The sequence below is a fragment of the Pristiophorus japonicus genome, chromosome 17 (genome assembly GCF_044704955.1).
Source record: "Pristiophorus japonicus isolate sPriJap1 chromosome 17, sPriJap1.hap1, whole genome shotgun sequence".
NCBI lineage: Eukaryota > Metazoa > Chordata > Chondrichthyes > Pristiophoridae > Pristiophorus > Pristiophorus japonicus.
In genome coordinates this window covers 46,898,689-46,919,494 of record NC_091993.1, presented here as the reverse complement: position 1 = coordinate 46,919,494, position 20,806 = coordinate 46,898,689, and the positions used below count along the sequence as shown (strand labels likewise).

Genomic DNA, 20,806 nt, shown 5'->3' with positions numbered 1-20,806 from the left:
TTGCTCAGAGGGTGTGGTGCAGGGCCTGCTGCTTGCTGCTGGGTTTCTGATTAGTTGGTAGATGAAGTGGGGCGGGGAGAGCGACAGCAGAGCTGGGGCGATCTGCTCAGCACAGCATCGCAGGTTGACTGGAGGTACCTTCCTTGGACCTGGCTTTCATCGTGTGCGCAAATCTGTTGCTGCAAAGTCAGCTCTCAATGAAGGGAGGTTTTAGGAGCAAGTCTGCAGGAGCTTCTCCTGTTTCTGGCAGAGCCCTGTCCCGGTGATCAAGGTGGAATCTGTTCACCCACAGTCTGAGCGAAGGAGCAGCGATTCAAACTCTGATTCAGGATGCATTAATGCAAATGACGACAGCCCTCTTCCCCAGAGAGATAGTGTCATGGCTGGTGTACCTGGCACTCTGGACTTACGCGGTGCGAAGCTGGGTTCACAATGTTCTCGGCCTCTCCTTCGAGTCTCCTGCCACTTTATAAACCTGCTCATTAATGTTAGAGGAAAGTGAACACTGCCAGGCTCTCCCACCACAACAGCAGAGTCACCGAGGCATCGGAGATCTGCGTGCGCATGCACGTGTAAGCTCTCGTGTGCAGAGCTTGTTCCTTGCCGATAGTGCGGTTCTCAGCCTGCAGTATAGCTGTGGTCCAGCCAGCTGTGATTTGCAATCTCCAGCTGCTGGCCCCTGATTGGTAGCGCCATGTAATTGCAGCTTTAAAAGTCTAAAGACCAAAAGAAATGAAAGTTTTACAGTTCCTTTTTATTGTTTAAATGAATTGACCTATAATAAGTCCAGTTATGTATTAAGTATATTCCTATTAATCGTGGCTGGTTAAAGACACATGGCGATTTTGGCAGTGGGTCAGCTAAAGGAAGATTAATGAATGAAGCAGTTTCCTGATTACTGCCTTAGAGTCAGAACAACATTCGATATGGAAGATTTATATCACATAAACTGAAAAACAGAAAAAGCTCATTAGGATAGGTTTACAGAGTGTGAAGCACTTACTTTTTTTTTAAATGTTTAAGTTGGAATGAAACAGTATTAGAAATGGACACTATTTTATTCCTGATATCTTGTCAATAAATAAATACTGGAACTGGATGGTGGGTCCGTGGGGGAGCCACTTGCTGTTTTACTCTCGATATACACCATCTGATCTATATATTGCACTTGCAGCTCGGGGCTTTTGCATTCGATGGTGACACAGAATACTCCTAACTTGTCAGCATGGTGCTGTGGTGGAGATGCCTCCAACCTCCTAACCCCACCTCCCTCTCTCTCCTTCGCACCCCCCTCTCTCTCTCTCTCCTCCGTACCTCCCTCCCTCTCTCTCTCTCTCTCTCTCCTCCGCACGACCCTCTCCCTCTCTCCTCCGCACCCCTCTCACTCTCTCTCTCTCTCTCTCTCCTCCGCACGCCCCCCTCCCTCTCCCTCTCTCCTCCGCACCCCTCTCTCTCTCCTCTGCACCCCCCTCTCTCTCTCTCTCTTCTCCGTACCTCCCTCCCTCTCTCTCTCTCTCTCTCTCCTCCGCACGACCCTCTCCCGCGCTCCTCCGCACCCCTCTCTCTCTCCGCAACCCTCTCTCTCTCTCCACACCCCCTCTCTCTCTCTCCTCCGCGCCCCTCTCTCTCTCTCCTCCACACCCCTCTCTCTCTCTCCACGCCCCCTTGCTCTCTCTCCACTCCCCCCATCTCTCTCTCCACGCCCCCCCCTCTCTCTCCATGCCCCCTGCCTCTCTCTCCACACCCCCTCTCTCTCTCGCCACGCCCCCTCCCTCTCTCTCTCCACGCCCCCTCTCTCTCTCCTCCACGCCCCCTCTCTCTCTCTCCACGCCCCCTCCCTCTCTCTCCACGCCCCCTCTTCTCTCTCCACGCCCCCTCTCTCTCTCTCCACACCCCCTCTCTCTCTCTCCACGCGCCCTCTCTCTCCACGCCCCCTCTCTCTCTTGCTCCATGCCCCCTCTCTCTCTCGCCACGCCCCCTCTCTCTCTCTCTCCACGCCCCCTCTCTCTCTCCTCCACGCCCCCTCTCTCTCTCTCCACGCCCCCTCCCTCTCTCTCCATGCCCCCTCTTCTCTCTCCACGCCCCCCCTCTCTCTCTCCACACCCCCTCTCTCTCTCTCCACGCGCCCTCTCTCTCCACGCCCCATCTCTTTCTCGCTCCACGCCCCCTCTCTCTCTCTCCACGCCCTCTCTCTCTCTCCACGCCCCCTCTCTCTCCACGCCCCCTCTCCCTCTCTCCACGCCCCCTCTCTCTCTCTCTCCACGCCCCCCCTCTCTCTCTCTCCACGCCCCCTCTCTCTCTCTCCGCCCACCCTCTCTCTCTCTCCACGCCCCCTCTCTCTCTCTCCACGCCCCAACTCTCTCTCCACTCCCCCCTCTCTCTCTCCACGCCCCCTCTCTCTCTCTCTCTCTCCATGCCCCTCCCTCTCTCCTCCGCTCTCCCCTCGGTCTCTCCTCCACGCCCCCCTCGCGCTCTCCTCCACACCCCTCCATAGGTATCGGAGAACTAAGAGCATTGTAGCATGTGGGCAGCAGTGTATCTGTGCAGTGTGCCTCTCTCAATTATCGTTACAGCTGAAAATGTCCTCTCTTTGGCAGGTGTACAACATGTTTCAGCATCACAGTCTGGGAATCAAGATCAATATTCGAGTGACCAAACTGATTTTGCTGCACAGTCGTCCAGTAAGTATGATCTGAACAGGAGGAGGCTGTTCAGCCCCTCGAGCCTGTTCCACAAATCAGTTAGATCATGGCTGATCTGTATTTTAACTCTCTCTGCCCACCGTGGTTCTGCAGATCCTAATACCCATGGCTAATAAAAATCCTTTTGGATTTCACCCATCTCAACATCTGCCATTAATCATAACAGCAACTCAGTCACATGACTGGCCAGTATTCAGAGAATGTGGGGAGATCAGATTGGGTTTATTTTGTATAAAATTTCATTAAAAGGCTGAGCTTTTCTAATCTATAAAAATGTTAATTCATTTTAAATTCCTTTTTAATAACAAGAACATTTTCATATCTCATCAATCCAAATGTTCTGCATCAAACTACAGTGGTTACTAAGCAACCAGTCAGTTACTTATTGTAGAATCCCGCAGCATATTTCTGTTTAAAAGCCAAAAGTTACTTTCTTTGGCAGGTAACAATTTTTTGGTTTAAGTAGTTTTTGATTTGCTGCATTTGCATAATACATTTTCAAAACTTTTTCTTAGGAGCGGCTATTGATTGGGCACCATGGAGAGAGGTCGCTGGAGAGCTTTTGTCATTGGCAGCACAGGGAGTTTGGAGCGAAATATCTGGGGAATAACCAGGTTCCTGGTGGGAAAGATGACGTTCCAGCTGTGGACGCTGCTGTATTTGTCACAAGGTACTCCTTCACTTCCTGTCTCGCACACAGCTACTTGTGTTCCTTCAGCTGATGAATCCAGTGCTTTCTTCATCATCATAGGCAGTCCCTCAGAATCGAGGAAGACTTGCTTCCATTCTTAACCTGAGTCCTTAGGTGGCTGAACAGTCCAATACGAGAGCCACAATCCCTGTCACAGGTTGGACAGATAGTCATTGAGGGTAAGGATGGAGAGTCTGGTTTGTCGCACGCTCCTTCTGCTGCCCGTGCTTGGTTTATGCATGCTCTCGGTGATGAGACTCAAGGTGCTCAGTGCCCTCCCAGATGCTCTTCCTCCACTTAGGGCGGTCTTTGGCCAGGGACTCCCAGGTGTTGGTGGGGATGTTGTTCTTTATCAGGGAGGCTTTGAGGGTGTCCTTGAAATGTTTCCTCTGCCCACCTTTGGCTCGTTTGCCGTGAAGGAGCTCCGAGTAGAGCGCTCGCTTTGGGAGTCTCGTGTCTGGCATGCGGACGATGTGGTCTAGTGCTTTAGGTTTGAATAGTAACCCTCATCGTCTCCTTGAGCTAATGTATGATCGTGCAAAACTTGTGGATATCTCGGCCATTTTGACATCGGACTGCAAACAGATTCTTGCACTCTGACCGGGGCCCTGTGTCCATTATTGTGCCTGTGAGACACTGAGCAGAAAGTCAATGGGAAACTGAAAACTTCAAATAACAACTTTATATAGCACCTTTAACGTAGTAAAAATGTCCCAAGGCACTTCACAGAGCATTATCAGACAAAATTTTATGCTGATCATGCAAGAAATATCTGGGGACCAATAGCATTGTAAAAGCGATAGGTTTTAAGGAGCATCTTGAAGGAGGAGCGAGAGGCGGAGAGGTTTAGGGAGGGAATTCCAGGGCTCTGAATAATTAAATAACTTGTATTTCACATCGAACACGCACCTAGTATCCAGTGCCATGCCCTCGCTCATTCTCATCACTTCAGTCATACAGGAAACCATGAGTTCAGTGGGATACTTTTGTGAAATTATCTCATAAATTATAAGCCTCTTATCAAATTGTGATGATGCACTGTTTGCATGAAAATATTGGGAAGTGCAAAACAACTATTTATAAACAGAAAAGTCTCTCTTTTTTAGTTAACTTTGTTCTTGGGATGTGGGCGACTGTGGCCATCCCCAGTTGCCCAGAGGTATTAAGGGTCAACCAGGAAGTGTGGGACTGGAGTCACGTGTAAGCCGGATCAGGTGTAGCGGGTCCACTTCGCCGAAGGACATCAGTGAACTGGTAGCTTTTATGGTCATTTTGTCTGGTGCCAGCCCAGAAATGCCCAGATTGTTTTGAGTGTAATTTTGTGTGCTAGACTGATGTACTTGCACCCTCTGGGTTGCTGGCCCAGTCCCAGTACCACTAGGCTCCAATACCAGTCCCCAGTCGCAAACAATTCCTTGGGGCTGCAATTTCCCCAAAGCCCGATTGCCGGCCAAAAAACCACTAAGGCCGGGAAGATTATCGCTGGCGTAAACTTCCCGAAATTTTTTTTTTTAAATCCGCCCAGCGAAAAATCTGGGCCTTGCCCCCCCCCCCCCCCCCTGCAAAAATCTGGGCGGGAAAGTGCAATTTCGGCTAGATTGGGTGGTGCCTAAAGAAAATGGGCAAAAAATTTAAAAATCTATAAAAATTTACCCCGAGGCTGCGGGTTGGGCCTAACACCAAAAAAAAGAATTTAAATAATTTTTCAAAAAACCTAACTATAAAAAAATCCCCAAAACATTCCCACTTTTCAATTAATTCACCCCAACAGATTTTGAAAATAAATAGTAAAAAACCAATCACTTCCCTTGTTGTTGCAGATCTCCCGCCTAGCTCCACCGATCCTCGTGGGCGGTTTACCTACGGGTCCCCGCTCAGCCAAAGATGGTGCCAGGGCGATCTGTGAACGATGCATGCCGGCGCGACTTCAAATCCGCCGGCGTGCCTCAGCTGGGGAATTTTGCGCTGACTTGATTCTTGCCCAAACCGGCCAATCCCGCCGAGAAACCGGGCGGTGAACCAGCGCAAATTCTAGCCCATATGAAACTAATTAGCAATAATAAAAATTGCATGTGTTGGAACATAGCTTTGCTGTTCATTGTAATACCGGCCAGTCGTATAAATATTTCACGCAGTATATTTTATGCACTTTTGCTGTCAGAGTGAGGCGGAGGGGAAATTTACTCAAAGCTAAAAGTACATCCAAAAAAGACAAAGGTGAGTTGCTATGGCAGCAAAATCACTGGAGCAGGAGTGTGGGAACAGATTGGGGGCTCGCTGGTTGCAGTATAAAAGGAAGCAGTGCCAGGTGCCACCAATAATAGTGAATGTGCGGAAAGTCCGGTAGGCTATTGCACCATCCATATTTTAATGCTTTTCAGGAGCTGCTGATCTCGTCAGCGATGGGAATTTGCAGCCACAGTTGAATCTGCTGTGAACCCATGGTTGGAGCTTGGAGTTACATCAGTGACTACACTCCAAAACTGTACATGATATTGATGAGGCCACACCTGGAGTACTGCGTACAGTTTTGGTCTCCGTATTTAAGGAAGGATATACTTGCATTGGAGGCTGTTCAGAGAAGGTTCACTAGGTTGATTCCAGAGATGAGGGTGTTGACTTATGAGGAAAGGTTGAGTAGGTTGGGCCTATACTCATTGGAGTTCAGAAGAATGACAGGTGATCTTATTGAAACATATAAGATAATGAGGGGGCTTGACAAGGTAGATGCAGAGAGGATATTTCCACTCATAAGGGAATGTAAAACTAGGGGACATAGTTTTAAACTGGCAGCCCCTTATTCTAAGACTGAGATGAGAAATTTCTTCTCTGAGAGTAGTAAATCTATGGAATTCTCTGCCCCAGAGAGCTGTGGAAGCTGGGTCATTGAATATATTTAAGGTGCAGATAGACAGATTTTTGAGTGCTAAGAGTTATGGGGAGCGGGCAGGGAAGTCGAGCTGAGTCCATGATCAGATCAGCCATGATCTTATTGAATGGCGGAGCAGGCTCGAGGGACCAAATGGCCTACTCCTGCTCCTATTTTTTATGTTATGTTAAAACGACTTCATTGGCTGTAAAGTGCTTTGAGACATCTGGTGGTTGTGAAAGGCGCTATAGAAATGCAAGTCTGCCTTTTTTTTCAGCACACCAGGTGGGTCCCACATTTGATCCCAGGGCTCTGCCAAGTTGACTGATCTCGGTTGAGGCGGACAGCTCTGGTGGGGGAGGGGGGTAGCTCTGGTGGGGGAGGGGGGTGGCTCTGGTAGGAGAGGGGGGCGGCTCCAGCTGACCACAGTGTGCCAGGGTGGAGAGGGGAGAAGGACCTGTGTCCCCATGCCACATCGCTTGTCAGTGAACACTGCCGGGGGAGGAGGGGGTGCAGGATGTGGACTGAGGTGAGGGCAGGACTGGGCTCAGCTGTCTTGTTCTCCTCGCTCATTGTGTTTGGACTAGCCTGCTGACAGTCACTCAAAGGCTCACATAAGTGAATGAGTGAGTGGGCAAAGTAGCAGAGGGAGACTGGCCCATGGCCTGCATCCCAGCAAGGACTCAACATCCTCAGGAGAGGAGCTGATGCAGTAACCACCTCTGGCTCCAGCTATGCTGGAGAGCGAGTAGCTGTTAAACTCGTGACTGCAGATTGAGATGGTGCAGTGGGTTAAATACTGGCATTTCACCTCTGGATCCAAGGTGGTGAGTTGAATGTCCCTCGTCCCTGCGGATTGTGAGGGTTGTGTGGGGATTCGGATCTCATGCACCTGGTACACAACTGGTCTAGTCATCATCAGATTTAGCTTGACCATATTGACCATTATACCTTGTTGCCCCTCGTCACATCCTCCTCGTAATCCAGGATCATTCTACAAAGCTCGGGCGCCCCAGGGCTCTGTTTTCCACAATGAATCGGCTCAATGACCTGCATTCCCATTTCCCCCACACATCCTTGCCTCCAATAGCAAGTGTGAAGAACTATTGGATTTACTTACCACTAAGGTTGAGACCCTCCTTGCAGCTGACTCTGTCACTACCTCACCCCCTGTCCTACCCTACTATTGATCTCCTCCATCCTCGTTAGCCTCCCAGCCAACCTACTTCTGATCTCCTTTCACTCTGTGGTTCATTTCCCATCTCCTCTCCTCTCCAAGCTCAACTCCTCCATGAGACCCACCGCCTGCTTTCTAAATTCTCTTCCCCCTCAATTCACCAACCAACGCTCCACCAGACCCCATGCCAACTGACATTGTTAACGGTTCCTTGTGCTCAGGTACCATCCTTTCCCTTTCAAAGTCGCTGTAATCTATCCCTCAAAAAAATCATTCACAACCAATCTGTCCTCTCTAACAACCTCCACATCTCTAACCAGCCTTTTTCTGAAGTTTTCAATGTCATTATCTCCCAGCCCTTACAAAACTCCCAACTCAAATTCCTTCAATTTGATTGTGTCCTTCCCCGTACCAAAATTACATGAGCCAAAGTCACCAACAACAACTTGTATTTATGTAGTGCCTTTAAGGTAATAAAATGTCCCAAGGGGTTTCACAGGAGCTTTCTCAGACTAACAAAGTAACATGAAGAGAAAAAGATTAGTGAAGAAAACGTAGGTCCCTTCCAGTCAGAATCAGGTGAATTTATAATGAGGAACAAAGAAATCCGAAGGAAGACACAAATAACCTTCCGGAAATACTAGGGGACTGAGGGTCTAGCGAGAAGGAGGAACTGAACGAAATCCTTATTAGTCAGGAAATTGTGTAAGGGAAATTGATGGGATTGAAGGCCGATAAATCCCCAGGGCCTGATAGTCTGCATCCCAGAGTAATTAAGGAAATGGCCCTAGAAATAGTAGATGCATTAGTGATCATTTTCCAACATTCCATGGACTCTGGATCCGTTCCTATGGATTGCAGGGTAGCTAATGTAACCCCACTTTTTAAAAAAGGAGGGAGAGGGAAAACAAGGAATTATAAACCAGTTAGCCTGACATTGGTAGTGGGGAAAATGTTGGAATCAATTATTAAAGATGAAATAGCAGCGCATTTGGAAAGCAGTGACAGGATTGGTCCAAGTCAGCATGGATTTATGAAAGGGAAATCATGCTTGACAAATCTTGTGGAATTTTTTAAGGATGTAACTAGTAGAGTGGATATGGGAGAACCAGTGGATGTGGTGTATTTGGACTTTCAAAAGGCTTTTGACAAGGTCCCACACAAGAAATTGGTGTGCAAAATTAAAGCACATGGCATTGGGGGTAATGTACTGATGTGGATAGAGAACTGGTTGGCAGACAGCAAGCAGAGAGTCGGGATAAACGGGTCCTTTTCAGAATGGCAGGCAGTGACTAGTGGGGTGCTGCAGGGCTCAGTGTTGGGACCCCAGTTATTTACAATATACATCAATGATTTAGATGAAGGAATTGAGTGTAATATCTCCAAGTTTGCAGATGACACTAAACTGGGTGGCGGTGTGAGCTGTGAGGAGGATGCTAAGAGGCTGCAGGGTGACTTGGACAGGTTAGGTGAGTGGGCAAATGCATGGCAGATGCAGTACAATGTGGATAACTTTGGTGGCAACAACATGAAGGCAGAATATTATCTGAATGGCGGCAGATTAGGAAAAGGGGAGGTGCAACGAGACCTGGGTGTCATGGTATATCAGTCATTGAAGGTTGGCATGCAGGTGCAGCAGGCGGTGAAGAAGGCAAATGGCATGTTGGCCTTCATAGCTAGGGGATTTGAGTATAGGAGCAGTACAGGAGTTGTACAGGGCCTTGGTGAGGCCTCACCTGTAATATTGTGTGCAGTTTTGGTCTTCCAATCTGAGGAAGGACGTTCTTGCTATTGAGGGAGTGCAGCGAAGGTTCACCAGACTAATTCCAGGGATGGCAGGACTGACATATGAGGAGAGACTGGATCGACTGGACCTGTATTCACTGCAGTTTAGAAGAATGAGAGGGGATCTCATAGAAACATATAAAATTCTGACGGGACTGGACAGGTTAGATGCAGGAAGAATATTGCCGATGTTGGGTAAGTCCAGAACCAGGGGTCGCAGTCTAAGGATAAGGGGTAAGCCATTTAGGACCGAGATGAGGAGAAACTTCTTCACTCAGAGTTGTTAACCTGTGGAATTCTCTACCGCAGAAAGTTGTTGATGCCAGTTCGTTAGATATATTCAAGAGGGAGTTAGATATGACCCTTACGGCTAAAGGGATCAAGGGGTATGGAGAGAAAGCAGGAAAGGGGTACAAAGGTGAATGATCAGCCATGATCTTATTGAATGGTGGGTCGAATGGCCTACTCCTGCACCTATTTTCTATGTTGCTATGAACCAAAGGAGGAGATATTAGGACAGGTGACCAAAGAGGTTGATTTTAAGGAGCATCTTAAAGGAGGAGGGAGAGGCAGAGAGGTTTAGGGGGGGAATTTCAGGACTTGGGGCTCAGGCAGCTGAAGGCACGGCCACCAATGGTGGAGCGATGCGCAAGAGGCCAGAATTGGAGGAGCGCAGAGTTCTCAGGGGGTTGTCGAACTGGAGGAGGCTACAGAGCTAGGGAGGGTGAGGCTATGAGGTTGAATTAGGATATGGGCAGCGGGGTTTTGGATGAGCTCATGTATGAATGAGAGTTTTAACAGCAGCTGGACTGAGTCAGGGGATATGGAGGTGGAAGTGGGCAATCTTTGTGATGGAGAAGATGGGGTCAGAAGGTCAGCTCAGGGTCAAATATGATGTTGAGGTTTCCAACAGTTTGGCCAGGGAGAGGGATGGAATCAGTGGCTGGGAAGCGGAGTTTGTGATATCAATGGCATTGTCTGCTACCCACAACATCAGTCAGTTCCCTTTTTTATATGCACTTACGTGTTAAAAACATAGAAACATAGAAATCTACAGCGCAGAAGGAGGCCATTTCGGCGCATCGTGTCCGCGCTGGCCAACAAAGAGCCACACGGCCCTCGGTCAGCAGCCCTGAAGGTTACATATAAACCTATGAACAATGACGGAAAGGCAAAGAGCACCCAGCCCAACCAGTCTGCCTCACACAACTGCGACACCCCTTACACTGAACCATTCTACACTCCACCCCAACCGGAGCCATGTGATCTCCTGGGAGAGACAAAACCCAGATAAAAACCCAGGCCAATTTAGGGAGAAAAAAATATGGGAAAATTCCTCTCGGACCCATCCAGGCGATCGAAACTAGTCCAGGAGATCACCCTGGCCGTATTCGATTCCCTGCAGTACTTACCATTATATCTGTGCCATCCAATAAAAGGCCATCCAGTCTGATCCCAATTACCAGCTCTAGGTCCATAACCCTGCAGGTTACTGCACTTTAAGTGCCCGTCTCTTAAAAGTGGTGAGGGTTCTGCATCCACCACTCTTCCAGGCAGCGAGTTCTAGATCCCCACAATCCTCTGCATAAAGAAGCCCCCCCCTCAAATCCCCTCTCAACCTTCCACCAGCCACCTTAAAACTATGGCCCATCGTAATAGATCCCTCCACCAATGGAAATAGGCCCTTACTATCCACTATGTCCAGGCCCCTTAATACCTTGTACACCTCAATGAGATCTCCCCTCAACCTTCTCTGTTCCAATGAGAACAAATCCAGCCTATCCAATCTGTCCTCATAACTAAGATTCTCCATTCCAGGAAGCATCCTAGTAAATCTCCTCTGCACCCTCTCAAATGCAATCATGTCCTTCTATAATATGGCAACCAGAACTGCACACAGTACTCCAGCTGTGGCCTAACCAAAGTATTATACAATTTAAGCATAACCTCCCTGCTTTTTTATATCCTATGCCTCGGCCAATAAAGGCAAGCATTCCATATGCCTTCTTAACCAGCTTATCCACTTGGCCTGCTACTTTCAGGGATCTGTGGACAAGCATTCCAAGGTCCCTTTGTTCATCTGCACTATTAAGTGGCCTATCGCTTAATGTGTATACCTTTTCCTTATTAGCCCTCCCAAAGTGCATCACCTCACACTTCTCTGAATTAAATTCCATTTGCCACTGCTCTGCCCACCTGACCAGTAAATTGATATCTTCCTGCAGCCCATGACTTTCCTCTTCATTATCAACCACACAGCCAATTTTAGTGTCGTTTGCAAACTTCTTAGTCATACTCCCTATATTCAAATCTAAATCATTGATATATACCACAAAAAGCAAGGGACCCAGTACTGAGCCCTGCAGAACCCCATTGGAAACATCCTTCCAGTCACAAAGACATCCATCAACCATTACCCTTTGCTTCTGACCTCCAGGCCAATTTTGGGTCCAACTTGCCACTTTGCCCTGTATCCCTTTAACCTTCGTGACCAGTCTACCATGTGAAACCTTATCAAAAGCTTTGTCATGACGTTCCAGGTCCCGAACTTCATTTTGAATGGTGGAAGATGCCTGTGCGTGAGTTCTTTTAACGTGGGGTGGCCATTGCACACCAGCTAAGCAGAGCAAGGTCTTAGTTCAGTGGCAAGGGGGGTCCAAGATGACTGGAGACCTGCTCTGCTGCACGGACCTAGTTGCCGACGGTGGGATGTGGGCCATAAACTGAGCAGCGCCCTTCGGTGAGATGGTGAGAGATCGGAGGAGTGAAGAGTGGGGGTGAGAGATTTGAGGTAATGCTTCCCTCTCCCACGTATCAGCTCCTGACTGAGGGCAGGTATTGGGATGGACAGAGTTACTGTTATAATGTAGGAAACGCAGCAGTCAATTGGCACACACCAATCTCCCATAAACAGCAATGTGACAATAGCCAGATAATCTGTTTTTTGTTATGTTGATTGAGGGATAAATATTGGTCAGGATACCGGGGAGAACTCTCCTGCTCTTCTTTGAAATAGTGCCATGTATTCTTTTTACATCTACCCGAGACTAGACAGGGCCTCGGTTTAGCATCTCATCTGGAAGACGGCACCTCCGACAGTGCAGGACTTCCTCAGCACTGCACTGGGAGCGTCAGCCTAGATTTTCTGGAGTGGGACTTGAACCCACGACCTTCTGGCTCAGAGGCAAGAGTGCTGCCCACTGAGCCACAGCAGACACAGCAGTGCCACCATGCAAATCGCGGTACACAACATCGATCCGAAGCTCCCACATGCAGCTGCTATAGTTTATTTCCAAGCAGAGGGCAAGCTCCTTCCCTCTGGTGCTCGGGGAGCGTCAGATAGTCACAGCCTCTTATAAGCATGTCTTGCTTCAGCCATGGCGAGGGAGCAATGACCATCTCTCCAGTTACATGTGCAGCATCTACTGGCCAGTTACATAACAGAATTGGTGTGGTCCTTCCGTTACTTGGAACAGCCTGGTGAAATCCACTTGAGAAGAAATTCAGAGGAAAATGTACATTAAATCTGCAACATCCAAGAACATCAGCAGGAGTCTCAGCTGGTCATTAGCGTCATTATCATTTGTCTTTTTAATCGAATTTAATGGACATCATCGGCCTCCGTTCTTTTCTTGTACTAATGTAAAAGTCATTGAGAATGTTGGGTTTTTGGCCAGGCAACTCATAAAGATGATTTAACAGTGCTGGGAGGAACATTAGAAAGAAAGACTTGCATTTATTTAGCGCCTTTCACGACCACTGGACATCTCAAAGCGCTTTACAGCCGATGAAGTACTTTTGGAGTGTGGTCACTGTTGTAATGTGAGAAACACGGCAGCCAACTTGTGCACAGCAAACTCCCACACACAGCAACGTGATAATGACCAGATAATCTGTTTTTCTTATATTGATTGAGGGATAAATATTGGCCCCAGGACACCGGGGATAACTCCCCTGCTCTTCTTCGAAATAGTGCCGTGGGATCTTTTACGTCCATCCGAGAGAGCAGACTGGGCCTCGGTTTAACGTCTCATCTGAAAGACAGCGTCTTCGACAGTGCAGTACTCCCTTAGCACTGCACTACATTAGGAACAGGAGGAGGCCAGTAAGCCCCTCGAGTCTGTTTAGAGTAGGAGGAAGTGGAGACTATATGTGTGCAACTGTCCCACCGTGTGCATACAGAGCTCAGACAGCAGCAGGCTTCATTTACAAACCTACCCGACCAGCCCACATCTGTGGGGGGAACGAGCTCGTGATACAAGGACAGCTCAGTTTACTTTAGACGTTAGTAAGGGCTGCTCATTATAGCGACAGCCCGCAGATGGGTGTATACAAGGGAATCTTTGCCAAGGTCATTCTCCTGGAAAGTGTGCTGGGGTCAGTGAGAGCGGTTCCCGGCAGGTGTGCCCGAGCACTCACTTGAAAACCCACCCCTGTGGAATTCTCGCACCGTTGTAACTCGAGGGCAGCAGTTGGTAGCAAGCTAGCTGCCATGGTAGAATCCCACACTGGTCATGTGCTGTGACCTGTATAATAAGAAGGTTTGAAACTGTCTCTCTAAATTATCGTGCCTTTTATGTTATGAAAATCTGGGGTTGAGCCTTATGTACTAATGCTCATTTTACCAGTTAACCTAGGGATTTGTAAATTGAACACTGGATTTGAAAATGGGCCTGGTTTAAATGTGGTAATTCCTTTGGAATGATCACCGCAATCAAAATATATCTCTCTAATAGGTCTGTAGTTCCCAGGTGTCTATCATCATAGGCAGTCCTGGGATCGAGGAAGACTTCCACTCTTAACATGAGTTCTTAGGTGGCTGTACAGTCTAATACGAGAACCACAGTCTCTTGTCACAGGTGGGGCAGATAGTTGTTGAGGGAATGAGTGGGTGGGACTGGTTTGCCGCACGCTCTTTCCGCTGGCTGCATTTGATTTCTGTATGCTCTCGGCGATGAGACTCGAGGTGTTCAGCGCCCTCCCGGATGCACTTCCTCCACTAAGCGGGACCTTTGGCCAGGGACTCCCAGGTGTCGGTGGGAATGTTGCACTTTATCAGGGAGGCTCTGAGGGTGTCCCTGTAACGTTTCCTCTGCCCACCTTTGGCTCGTTTGCCGTGGAGGAGTTCCGAATAGAGCGCTTGCTTTGGGAGTCTCGTGTCTGGCATACGAACGATGTGGCCTGCCCAGCGGAGCTGATCAAGTGTGGTCAGTGCTTCAATCCTGGGGATGTTGGCCTGGTCGAGGATACTAATGTTGGTGCGTCTGTCCTCCCAGGGGATTTGTAGGATCTTGCGGAGACATCGTTGGTGGTATTTCTCCAGTGACTTGAGGTGTCTGCTGTACATGGTCCATGTCTCTGAGCCATACAGGAGGGCGGGTATTACTACAACCTTGTAGACCATCAGCTTGGTGTCAGATGTGAGGGCCTGGTCTTCAAACACTCTCTTCCTCAGGTGGCCGAAGGCTGCACTGGCGCACTGGAGGCGGTGTTGAATCTCGTTTTCAGTGTCTGCTCTTGTTGATAAGAAGCTCCCGAGGTATGCGAAATGGTCCACGTTGTCCAGGGCCGCGCCGTGGATCTTGATGACTGCGGGGCAGTGCTGTGCGGTGAGGAAAGGCTGGTGGAGGATCTTTGTCTTACGGATGTTTAGCGTAAGGCCCATGCTTTCATGCACCTCAGTAAATAAGTCGACTATGTCTTGGAGTTCAGCCTCTGTATGTGTGCAGATGCAGGCGTCGTCCGCGTACTGTAGCTCTACGATCGAGGTTGGGGTGCTCTCTCTAATGGGTCTGTAGTTCCCTGGAACATCGTGCCCCGACTTGCGAGAGGTCGGGAGTATAAGAGCTGGAGCGCGTCACTATAACTTCCAGCACGACTCATCCCAAGTGTGCGACGACATCGAGGTGGGTGACTGGGTGACGTCATCAAGGTCCCGGTCGCCAGTTAGAGCGTGGGCAGGAGCATTGGCGGGGCCCAGGCACAGCGGAGGAGCGGGAAGGTCAGGGCGGATGAGTGGCAAGAGATCATGGCGGAGGTGCGGTGAATGATTGAGGCAGAGGAGCGGTGAGAGGTCGTGGCGCAGATGTAACGAGAGCTGAGCAGTGAGAGATCGTGGCGGAGGTGCGGCAAATGTGAGTGCGGGGCCCAGAAGAGGCGAGGGCCCAGGGGCAGCACGGGCCAGCCCACACTGCAATATGTGTGCGCACTGGGTCCGTGCAGCAGAGCAGGTCTCCAGTCATCCTGGTTTACCTTTGCCATTGGATAACGGCCTAGCTATGTCAAGCCCGTGTGGTGGCTGATGTACAATGATCGCCACACGTTAAAAAAATCCATGCAAAGGCATCTTCCACCCCCTCAATTGGAGTTCAGGACTGGAACATTGGGTCCTTCATTGAAACATCTGTGAACTCAACCCTTTTGGTGTGGAAGCAAGTCATCCTCGTTCGACCACCTATGATGATGTAGTTCCCAGGTGTGTCTCTGTAATGGGGTTTGGCTCTGTAACACATTTTGAATTTGGATACTGCCTGTGTCCAGTCGGAACCTCCTGTTGTTTGATACTCTGTCACCTTCAGTGCTGCACCGATTCCCTCCCTCCCTCCTTCCTCTAAATACCCTGGGGTGAGTTCTCCCAGCTCCTGGGCAGGGAAAGTTACGTAAAAGTGGAATATCGGGGCTAACATGTTTCAACAGTTATGTAGTGTACAGGAATACTTCAGGATAACCCAGAAGTCCATCATAGCAATTGAAATTTGTGCTGGTGTTATAAACTTACTGAACATGCTGCTTTTGTGAATGAAATGGACTGAATTTATTGAGAATTTTAGCAAAGTCAAAGATCTTTAAAATTATTAAGGGTTTTGATAGAGTAGACACAGAGAGATTGTTTCCACTTGTGGGGAATAATAGAATGAGTGGCCATCGATATAAGATCGTTACCAAGAAATCAAATAGGGAATTCAGAAGAAACCTTTTTACCCAGAGAGCGGTGAGAATGTGGAACTCGCTACCACAGGGAATGGTTGAGGCGAATAGTATCGATGTATTTAAGGGGAAGCTGGATAGGCTTATGAGGCAGAAAGAAATGCCGGCATGGACTGGTTGGGCTGAATGGCCTGTTTCTGTGTTGTATATTCTATGTAATAATGAACATTTTAAGATAGTAACTTGTGGCATTGGTGTGGAAGTGAGCAGGATTACATTGGCTACAGATATCCTGTTTGATGCCAGGGATAGAGCGCGGTGGGGCACTGGGTCGTGTAATGGAACATTATGTAGTGTACAGGCATACTTCAGGATAACCCAGAACTCTGCCATAGCAATTGAAATTTGTGCTGGTATTGTACAAGTATCCAAACTTACTGAATTGCATACAGGAACTGTAGAGATAAACACAGGATAAAGTCATCAAAAATAAGTTATATCCAGTGTATTCTGTGTATTTTTAAAATAATTGCCACTATCAACATCCTTTCCTAAAAAGTCATCATCATCATAGGCAGTCCTTCGGAATCGAGGAAGACTTGCTTCCACTCTTAGCATGAGTTCTTAGGTGGCTGTACAGTCCAATACGAGAACCACAGTCTTTGTCACAGGTGGGACAGATAGTCGTTGAGGGAAAGGGTGGGCAGGGAGCCTGGTTTGCCGCACACTCCTTCCGCTGCGTGCGCTTGATTTCTGCATGCTCTCGGCGACCATACTCGAGGAGCTCAGCGCCCTCCCGGATGCACTTCCTCCACTTAGGGCGGTCTATGGCCAGGGACTCCCAGGTGTCAGTGGGGATGTCACACTTTTATTATAATAGTAAAATATTATATTATTATTTCTGACATTTTCTGGGGGTTTTTGAAGCATGGAAGTTTACAACACAAGTGAAGGCTGTTTAGCCCACTGTGTGTGTGTGGCTCTTTGCTAGAGCAATCCAGAACTAATCTCGTACTCCCACGGTCATCTGTGGAGTCAGTCGTTAACCGGAAGGTCATTCAGCATTGCTATGTACATTAATTGAGTTCTTAATGTGGCATTACTCACTATAGGAAATCCACAAGCTGAGCATTACGGAGATGATTCTGTTATTAGAGGAATCTGACATTGTCAGTTTCTTGTGTTTCCCTGTGTTCAGATAATCAGCATTCTGATTGTTTGGCCAAAGAGGAAAATTATTTTGTGTGAGGTTATCGGTTCTGTGCCACTTTTAACATAATAAAATGATCTTGTGCTCTTGTGTTGAAGAACCAGTGTCGCTGTGAATCACTGGGTGGACTATTTACTGCCTTAAACAAGTTTGCTTTAAAGGAAATACTTCAGCATATCTGAAAGCGCTGTATAAATGAATGTTCGTACTCCTTTGCATCCTTCCCTCCTTTTCCCCTTCATTCTTACTTTTTCACGTGTTCTTGGGGTGTGGGCGACACTGGAAAGGCAATGTATTGGTCATCCATTGATATCCTAAGCGAATTAAGAGTCGACCACATAAGCCAGAATTTTGCAATAGGAATAACGGTGAGGCCATCAGCGCTCACCATTATTAAGGAGTAAATCGGACAGCAATCGCCGGCCCACACATACGCAGCTAAGTGCGGCAATCAGGAAGTAGCTGTCCGAGCTGCCCTACTTCTCCACAAGCTTTACTCCATCAGTTCCTCACCGAGAGACTCGGTATTAAAACACCTCCAGGGCGGGAAGTTGCGGTACTTGGTCACTAAACATGCCAGAAAAAGTTAGGGCTGGTGCATTCAGGTGTCAGTGAATTTTTAATGGCATGATGAGTTAATTACTGCTAAACAACCTCTCTGGCACTGAAAATTTAATTTGACAAATGTCAAGTCTCTTTCTTTCAGAATTTAATTATTGGAGATTTAAGAGAGAGAAAAATTAAAATAAAACTTTTTTTTACATTTTCTTCTCTTTTTCTCTCTCGCTCTCTCTCTCTCAATCCCATCTTTCTTTCCCTCACTTTATTTTGCATTCTGTACATGATTTTACATTGAATTAAATATTCTAATTTATATTTCCTGGTCTGCGGGGCCCAAATTGCCCTCAGTGGGAAATTGGGGAGGGCACTTTGATTTATCCGGAGATTTACTGCCCGGTGGGAGTCAGAGGGAAGAGCCAGAAAATTTACCTCTAACTCTTTGGGGCGCTGTTTTAGATGGTATCGGGGCGGGTTCGGGTCGGGAGCAGAGCGGTGACCATCAGCACGATGCAGATGTGCCATGTCGCGCTGATGCATCACTTAAAGGAGAGGGACACCGGGAATGGTTTCGGGGGGCCAGCGGCCTGGCACCAAAGAGGGGGTGCTAAGCTGCCTATTGGCAGCCCGGCCAAACCAGCGGCCGGCGTTGTCGGAGTCGGCTGACAATTAATACAAAATGGCGGCCGCGGCAGTGTGCCCTCTCTCTTTATGGGCGGCCACACCGCCCAGCCACTGGCAGCTTCCCACTGCGGGCAATTTCCCCCGCGGGGCGGGAAAGAGGTCTCTGCCGGGCGGTAAGGGGTCGGCATGCTGGGCGAGGTGTAAAAGCGAGGCATGGCGGAAACGTGCTCCCACCGCCCCCATCCGGGGGCAATTGCGGAAGGGTCAACCCCCGGTAACGGGACTTGCAGTAGGGGGCAATTTCCCCCCTGTGTGTCTGTGAGGATTCTTCAATGTGATTGGTTGAGGAGACTTGCTGTTGTTTGACCTGCTCACACATGCCACAGATCCCTTACAGAAGGCACCAGCACTGAAAAGAATATCTAGGAACCGTAGGTTGCCGCTCAAAAGTCCACAAAGTTTAAGGGCCGCTGTCAGCGTGATGAACGGCAAGTGCTGTTCCTTTGCCACTGACTGCAACATCTGGGCCTCAGTGCCCGACTAGAATCACCAGTAGGGATGACTGGATCGTTCTTTGAAGGACATCAGCGTAGCAGCTATAAACGGTGATTTTTCTCTCAAATGACTAGATTTATTGAATCCAATTTTCCAGCTGTAGGATTGGCCAATATCAAAACCTCCAGCCTATCCTGCCTTGCTGCTGAGATAGTCATCGTTGTCAGAAAACAGTTGCGCTGTAACTAATTTTCTGAATTAGTGAAAATTGCTGAAATATTTACTTGTTTAGCAACTGTATTGATGAAATAAGGGGATTAAGTTTGTATGGGTGAAATGGACCCATTCACCAGATCGACGACCTGGTTAGCTAGCCCACGAGTTGGTTAAAGGTGATGTGGATGACTATGTTACGTGTGCTCAGATCACGTGTCTGATACAGTGCAGCAGCTCAGAGAAAACGTGATGCAATGTTCACTGAGCAACATTACAAGTCTCGATGGTGGGGCAATAAAAATGTCAGGTACTTGATGAGATTCTGGTATTAAATTGAGCTATGTGCTGCACATGAGTAAAAATGAAAATCACAGCATATTTTAGTTTTAAAATGAGTACCTGAGCCAAGAATGAATGTGGGAATGGATGAGAGGTTCTGGTTGTAACAGCTGTCCAAACAATACAAGTCCATAAGCCCCCTTGACAGAACCTGGTTTGACCCAAGATGGATGTAATATTTAATCGTTACATGACATGCAAAGCTGTAGTTTGTCAATTCACCGAAACTGATGAATTTCCGACAATGACTTACAGTCTACTAGCAAAATAACTCCTTTTCATTAAGTTATACCGTGGAGAGGGTAAGGAAAAGAATAACAAGGTTTGCATAAAACTGAAGACTTCTTTAGGGACTAAGAGGGATGTTTTCCAAACGAGGTGTTCATTTAAAAAAAGATTAAGTGCAACGTTTAGAACGTTTTTCCGTTGAGTTTGTTCTGTAGGATTTCATTGGCATTCCAGGAGAAAGCTGGCCAGTCAGGATTGGCCTGTAATGTTAATTTTACACCCCCCGTGTGGGTTAAACAATCCAGCAACAGCTCATGTTCAATGGATCTCTGTCTGTGTGATCCATTAGCCTTGCCTCTCTGTGGTCAGTTAGTTATTTGTGTATAAAGTTCAGCTTCCCCATTGCTCATCACCTGCAATCAATGTGTATGCATGGAGCACTGAATCCTGAAAACCTGACTGGATGTTAGTGCAGCTCCAGACACTGGCAAATGGCCCCAAATGAAACCGAGCAGCCAATTTGTCCAGCCCGACACATTGACATGGCCATTGCCTGATTTATAGACCCGTGTCATTTGAACCAAAGTTTGCGTTTATGGGCGTTATAAAACTCTTGAGCTTCAAAATCAGAGGTGGCGCGCAGTTCGGGTTGGAAAAGTTGCCTGCGTCCTCTTTTTGTGTAGTTTGTGCTGAGAATTATTTTAAATCAAGTTCTTGGTTAGTTTGAAACATAGAAATCTACAGCGCAGAAGAAAGCCATTTCGGCCCATCGTGTACGCGCCGGCCGACAAAGGGCCGCACGGCCCTCGATCAACAGCTCTAAAGGTTACATATAGAAACATAGAATATAGGTGCAGGAGTAGGCCATTCGGCTCTTCGAGCCTGCACCACCATTCAATAAGATCATGGCTGATCATTCCCTCAGTACCCCTTTCCTGCTTTCTCTCCATACCCCTTGATCCCTTAGCCGTAAGGGCCATATCTA

General features: G+C 48.0%; 1 protein-coding gene across 2 annotated transcripts in view; it reads left to right on the top strand.

Moving 5' to 3' along the window:
- The window catches only part of adamts17 (ADAM metallopeptidase with thrombospondin type 1 motif, 17), an 823,747-nt gene that overhangs the window by 108,380 nt on the left and 694,561 nt on the right, over positions 1 to 20,806 (top strand). For both annotated transcript variants that reach the window (XR_011587458.1, XM_070858706.1), the window contains exons 4-5: positions 2,598 to 2,681; positions 3,218 to 3,372. Coding sequence is in view for 1 of the 2 variants with exons in the window: in XM_070858706.1 (XP_070714807.1) it covers positions 2,598 to 2,681; positions 3,218 to 3,372 (239 nt within the window). In the remaining variant the exon portion in view is untranslated. The remainder of the gene's footprint in view (positions 1 to 2,597; positions 2,682 to 3,217; positions 3,373 to 20,806) is intronic.